The 6,442-nt window shown below is 52.6% G+C and overlaps 1 protein-coding gene across 2 annotated transcripts; it reads left to right on the plus strand.

Moving 5' to 3' along the window:
- Positions 1 to 3,376: 3,376 nt before the first annotated feature.
- Positions 3,377 to 6,229, plus strand: MYF6 (myogenic factor 6). Of its 2 annotated transcripts, XM_077338910.1 has the most exons (3): positions 3,381 to 4,280; positions 4,444 to 4,534; positions 5,622 to 6,229. In XM_077338910.1, exons 1-3 carry the CDS (start codon positions 3,702 to 3,704, stop codon positions 5,738 to 5,740), a joined length of 789 nt encoding a protein of 262 aa, XP_077195025.1. In that variant the 5' UTR covers positions 3,381 to 3,701; the 3' UTR covers positions 5,741 to 6,229. The 2 variants fall into 2 exon arrangements, with proteins under 2 accessions (XP_077195026.1, XP_077195025.1); XM_077338911.1 differs by lacking the exon at positions 4,444 to 4,534 and having other exon boundaries at positions 3,377 to 4,280.
- Positions 6,230 to 6,442: the final 213 nt, after the last annotated feature.

The following is a 6,442-nucleotide window of genomic DNA, read 5'->3' on the forward strand; positions in this document are numbered from 1 at the left end:
AAATAGAATACAATGCTCTAATTCAGGCTTGAGATTTAGTAACATTGTCATCAGTTACAATAAATATGTACAAAGTCTATTCAGCAATGAGGAATCCAACATATACACCATCCAACCAAAGCATATTTAAGGAAGTAAATAGAAGGTGTGATCAGAACAGAATTTTCTATTGAATCTAGCAAAATCTTACTTTCAGTAATGATGTCTCCACTGTCTTCTGAGTCAGTTTCTACTGCACAGCTTGAATCTGTCCTCTAGTATCCAATGCTGTTGAACAAGGAGATTTACTGTGCAGTCCTAAGCAGACACACTCTCTTCTAAATCTATCAGACAGGCTTGCACTATTTAAAACAATTAAGATGAAGGAATCTTTGTGATCCAGCTACCTAAGAAAATTGTCTGAGTTGTGCAGGTACCAAATCTCCTTGCCCATTGCCCAAAATCATACTTCTGGTAACCCAAGATCAACCAGCAGGTGTAGCTTCCTAAAATTAACTCTTGATGTCCTGCCAGATTCTTGCTTATTGCCCTGGATATAAGTGGGGGTGGGGGAGGCATAAGAATGTAAATTTTATCCTATTAGGTAAAACAGAAAGGCCAGGGAAGAATTCCAATACAGTAGTAGTTAGCATATATTTTTTTTAAAAAAAGAAAGAAAACAGACCACCCTTTTGTTATTTGCACTTGCGTATTCCCAGAAAGAAATTAGTTTAGAAATAGGACAACAATGTTTTTAAAATGCCTTTTTTCAACTTCAACCCTAAAGCCATTTTAAAACCATTCAAAGCAATAGGGCATCCACAACAGATTTAAAATCTGTTGAATAATACAAAACTTAACTTCCTTTTGCAAATTGGATGTGACTGGTTTCTCCAAAAAAGGCTGGTTCACATGTCTATTCATCATTTCATGTCTGAAGAATCTAGAGATAACTTCCATGTTTGGATGGGCAAACAAACTGAATTTTCAGATCATCTCCTAACATCAGAAAATAGTTTCAGAAGGTAGCTGTATGGTTGTGCAGTAGAACAGTGGTCCCCAACCTTTCTGAGGCTGGGGACCGGCAGGGCATCGGGCCGCGCCCGCGCGGACCACGCCCACTCATCGGGCCCCGGGGGCCATGCCCGCACATCGGGCCGCACCCACGCATCGAGCCGCACCCGCGGGCCGCGCCCGCACAGCCCGGCCCTGATTCCCTCTCCCCGCCCTCCTGCAGTAAGAAGCTTCCCGGGCCGCAAGCTTGCGGCCTGGGAAGATTTTTACTGCGGGGGGGGGGGGGAGAGGGAGCCGCAGCTTGGCGCCATGGCCTTCGTGGCCTTTGACTTTCAAAAGCTTATGCCCCAAAAATCTTGTGGGTCCCTAAGGTTCTATTGGACCTAAATATAGCTCTGTTGCCAGAAGATAATTAACCCTGCTGGATTAGTCCAGACATTCACCACATCTTTCATCCTATTCCAACAGATACATTTGAAAGCAATGCATAAGAGCAAACAGTCTTTCCCTACTCTCTTCCACTAGTAATCTATCTCCATAGGAACACTTCCTCTGATCCCGGAGGTTCCATTCAGCCACAAAGCAGTTGACAGACTTGTCCGCCTTATTCTTATAATCCCCTTTTAAAGACAGGTAAAGTAGTTGTGAAGATCCTCTTGTGGCGCAGAGTGATAAAACAGCAGAAATGCTATCTAAAGCGGTCTGCCCATGAGGCTGGGAGTTCGATCCCAGCAGCCGGCTCAAGGCGGACTCAGCCTTCCATCCTTCCGAGGCCAGTAAAATGAGTACCCAGCTTGCTGGGGGTAAATTGTAATGACTGGGGAAGGCACTGGCAAACCACCCCGTACTGAGTCTGCCATGAAAATGCTAGAGGGCGTCACCCCAAGGGTCAGACATGACCCGGTGCTTGCACAGGGGATACCTTTACCTTTAAAGTAGTTGCTGTCCAGTACATCTTGTAGCAGTGACTGACGTAACCTAGTTTCAGAGGATAGCCATCTTGGTCTGCAGTAGTGTGAATAATACCTCCTTTTATTTAAACTGAAACTGCCACCCATCAAGTCCTCTCTGTTATGTTTTCCACAACATGTATATTTTAACCCACTTTTTTTTTTACCAATGTCTTGCTTGTCTCTGAATCTTAAATTCTTCCATTTTCTCAACTAGACAAGATATTCCCAACCCATCAATATCTGGGAACCCTTTTCTGCAGCTTTTTCAGTTCTTTTCTTTCTGAGACAGGGAAGGAGAGTGATTTGATTGTGCTCAGTATCCCAAGCATGATATAAATCTGTAAACTGTATAGAATTATACCCTGGCATTGTTATATGGACTTCTAAAATGTCCCAACCTTTCCCTAACAAGTCCTGGCATGGAATCTGTCCTTTTCACTGCTGCTTCACACTGCCAGGACTTTTGCTAAACTGTCAATATAACTTGAGAAACTCTTCTCTGGTCAGCCAGCACAGATACTATGCTTTCCAAATACTTCTTATCATTTGACTGAAAATCATTGTGCAGATATGTATGTAGGCATGGTGGAGAGGCAGCCATGCTTCTGCCAAATAACAAAGATTGCTTTTATGTATGACACAGGAACTCCCAATGAATTCATATAACCCCATCCTATTCTTAGGTGACTGTGTCGATCACCTGCATAATTTATATGCTAGGGAAAGCACCATTCAATTCTCTTGCCACCTCAGGTAAATGTCCGCATAGCAGAGAAGCAGGTGGATGCCTGTGGTGTCCACATGGTAGTGTCCACATGGTAAATGGCCATCTGCAAGCCACTAATTGTTGCACAGTGAATATGGGTTATGCAGGGTAGATATATGTCGGGACAATTGTACAACTGCTTTGACAGATGGTGAAAGAGGCAAAGACCTACTCCATGCAAGTCCACAGCCTGCCAACCCCTTCTTGTGGCTCGGACAGGAAGGCTCACGAGCACCCTCTCCAAGATGCCAGGACTACAGTTTCATTTATGACGGGCCCAGATGGCCGTGTCCCCACTGCAGGCAGGCAGACCCCGGAGCTCTTCTCTTTGGCAGCATTCCCTGGAAGTTCAGGCTGTGACAGCGCCTGTATCACTCTCCCCCTGGGCAGGGCCCTCATGGATTTGGGTCACAGGAATGGCATGTTTAAAAGGGGGAGGGCAGAGAGATGTTTGCTACTATAATCATTACAGCCTTGGTGTGCTATACTTAGCCCAGAGGGGGGAAGGGGATTTTCATTCTAAGGCCGAGTCTTTTGGCCTGGAGTCAACCGCCCCTATTGCGCACCCACCCACCCGCACACACACACACACACACACACACACACACACACACACACACTCTGGGCCGCAGCCCGCCCCCTGAGCGGCCCTTGGCCCCGCTCTGCTTCTGCTGGCCCCCAGTGGGGCTGGCCGGCCGGCCGGGCAGGAGGGGAGCCTTCCCTCCCTCGCGCCGGGCGCTGATGGTGCCCAGGAGGCGGCTGGTTGGCCGGGCCTGCGGAGGGTGATGCCCCGCGACAGCTAAACGTTGGATAGAGTTTCAGCGCCGGCTCTATATAAAGCGCCGCCGGGGCCCCTGATGTCACCGCGCTAATTAAACCCCGCCGCCGGGCCGCACCTCGCCGGGGGCTGCTGTGGGGCGCCCCTCGCCCGACCGCCCGCCCGCTGCCCCCCGCCCGGCGGCCGCGCACAGGCCCCGGCGCCGAGCACCATGATGGACCTTTTCGAATCCGGCTCCTACTTCTTCTACTTGGACGGCGAGCATGGGGGCCTGCAGCCGCTCGACATGGCCGAGGGCTCGCCGCTCTACCCGGGCAGCGACGGCACCCTGTCGCCCTCCTCGTGCCACGACCCGCTCGCCGCCGACGCCGGAGCGGGCGGCGGCGGCGGCGGGGAGAGCAGCAGCGGCAGCGGCGGCGAGGAGCAGCACGTGCTGGCGCCGCCGGGCCTGCAGGCGCCTCACTGCCCGGGCCAGTGCCTCGTGTGGGCCTGCAAGACGTGCAAGCGGAAATCGGCGCCCACCGACCGGCGCAAGGCGGCCACGCTGCGCGAGAGGCGGCGCCTCAAGAAGATCAACGAGGCCTTCGAGGCGCTCAAGAGGCGCACGGTGGCCAACCCCAACCAGCGCCTGCCCAAGGTCGAGATCCTGCGCAGCGCCATCAGCTACATCGAGCGCCTCCAGGACCTCCTGCAGCGCCTCGACCAGCACGACAAAGGCCACGCGCTGCTCCTGCCCGACGCCCCGGACGCCGCCGCAGACGCCTTCGCCTTCAGCCCCAAGGCCGCCAACGTAAGCGCCGCCGCGGACGCCTCTGCCACGGCCGCCCCGCGCCGCCCCGCCCGCCTCCCTTAGCGCGGCACAGACCGCAGCCCCCGCCCGCCCGCCCGGCCCTCTCTCAAGCCCCCTTCTCTCTCTCTCTTTCTCTCTCTCTCTCTCCCGCCTTCCTCTTCAGATGGCCCCTTCCGACTTCCTGAGCACCTGCGGCGCCGACTGGCCCGGCGGCTCGGAGCATTCCAGGGCGCTGCCCCCCAGCCCCAAGGAAGGTAACGTGGGCGGCAGGGGCGGGCGGGCGGGCGGGGCTGGCCTTGTTTCCAGCCCCCGGGGCTACCTGCCCGTTGAGCGCTTGCCGCTCGCCGCCGCGCTCCTGGCGACCGGACGCCGCTCCTCGGGGTTTCGCAGGCCGCCCAGCCTCAAGCTCTCCGCGGGAAGCCCCCAGCCACCCCGGAGCCTGCCCGTGATTCTGCGACCCTCCCCTGGCCCGGATCCTGCTTTGAAGGAAGGCAGCCAGGCCGGTCGAGTCGGCCCCTTCGCGGGTCGCCCCATTTCGCGTGGCTATTCCGGAGCGAGCAAGCGCGGTGGGGGGGGGAGGGGGGCTGTCACGTGAACTGCTCGTGGACTCGCAGCCGGAGTGACAGTCTCACCCGCCAGCTTACTCTCCGAGCCGCGGAATATAGCCGCTGTCCCGGGGCACCGTAAAGGGTGACACATTTGATACACGCCATAAATGTATGTAATTTTAATTCAAGTTGCATTAAGAATTTAAGCTTTTGAAGAACTGTACGCTTAAATGCATGCAGTTAATCTTTAGGGTGCCGTCGGGCTCTTGCTGTAGTCTGCTCACCTGATCTCAGAAGCTAAGAAGGGGCGTCCTGCTTAATCCATGGGTGGGAGACCGCCAAGGAATACCGGGATGGGCAGTGCTGCAGAGGCAGGTGATAGCAACCCATCTACTTGTCTCTTGCCTACGGGGTTGCCTCAAGTGAGGTGCGACTTAAATGCCCCCCCCCCAAAAAAAACAAGCAGGTGAAAAACTCTGGAGCCTCTGAAAAGAGGGAGCAGGTTGTTGGCCACAGTTCTCAAAGCAGCGCTTGGGAGGAAGGCCTTGCTGTGTTCGGGTTTGAGATTCTCACAAGGTCATCCATTTGACAGGGAAGGAAACCAAGTAACAGGGGGGAAACTCTGGATGGTGGATGGTGGCACTTGCAGCCAACTCCTCTGAAATGTGGCTGGATAGACTGCATGGGGCTGTTTCCCTGGTCTGCTTTGTGGATTACCCTGATGGATGCCTCCCCTTTCATGATTGCAGCTTTACTCAAATGCCCTTTCCCTCCTCTGTGCTGTGGACTCCAGGTACACCCCTCGTGGACTCCTCGGCTTCCAGCAGCCTTCGTTGTCTCTCTTCTATTGTGGACAGTATCTCTTCTGAAGACCGCAAAGTGCCCAGTGGGGAGGAAGTGGTAGAGAAGTAGCGGTCCCAGAGGTGTTTGGGGGAAGTGGCTATCCTGTTGCCCTTTAGGCGAAACTGCCAATTAATTTATAATCTTCTGGAACTCCTTGAGGCCAAATGCCTCTGCGCAAAAGGAAGACTGACCCTCTGCTGAGCACAGAGACCAGCTGGCTCTTCTGGCCTTCCCCTTCCAGCGTCAAAGGCACTGGCTTCTAACCTCTCGTCCCCTCGACCACCCACTCTTCTTGACCTTCAAAATTAATCTGTGGTCTAGGAGGATCTTCTTTGTATAATAATATACAGAAAAGTTCATTCCTGTTTGAATGACATTCAAGTTGACTTTTATTTAAAAAACTGGATTTGTGTTTTGTGTGTGTGAATTTTTTTGTATATAAATTTTAGTATTTTCCTTTTTTTAAAAAATAGCAATATGTTTAATATGTGGGATGTGATCTTGTATATAAAGCCGGATAAAATTTCAAAGGCTGTAAAATAAATGTTATAAACCCTCTTTGCATGTAATGGTTGTTGCAAAGTTTTGCTGGCTTCTGAGTGATGAAAGGAATGACATGCTGGGGGAAGGTGGGGGCTGCAGATTTCTCTTTGCCAGCCCTACAGGACCAGCTGGGCCTCTTTCCCGGAACAAAACAATTTCAGGCAAAGGAGTCTCAAGGGAACAGGGATGCCACCAGTGCCTTTAGAGCACAGCATTTCTTTCAGCTTT

The sequence above is a fragment of the Paroedura picta genome, chromosome 5 (assembly GCF_049243985.1).
Source record: "Paroedura picta isolate Pp20150507F chromosome 5, Ppicta_v3.0, whole genome shotgun sequence".
In the NCBI taxonomy this organism is placed as follows: domain Eukaryota; kingdom Metazoa; phylum Chordata; class Lepidosauria; order Squamata; family Gekkonidae; genus Paroedura; species Paroedura picta.

Coding starts and splice junctions, on each gene's coding strand:
- MYF6 (XM_077338910.1), top strand. CDS start 3,702: ATGATGGACCTTTTCGAATCCGGCTCCTACTTCTTCTACTTGGACGGC. Junction 4,281..4,443: donor TCAGCCCCAAGGCCGCCAAC/GTAAGCGCCGCC, acceptor CTTCCTCTTCAG/ATGGCCCCTTCCGACTTCCT. Junction 4,535..5,621: donor GCCCCCCAGCCCCAAGGAAG/GTAACGTGGGCG, acceptor TGTGGACTCCAG/GTACACCCCTCGTGGACTCC.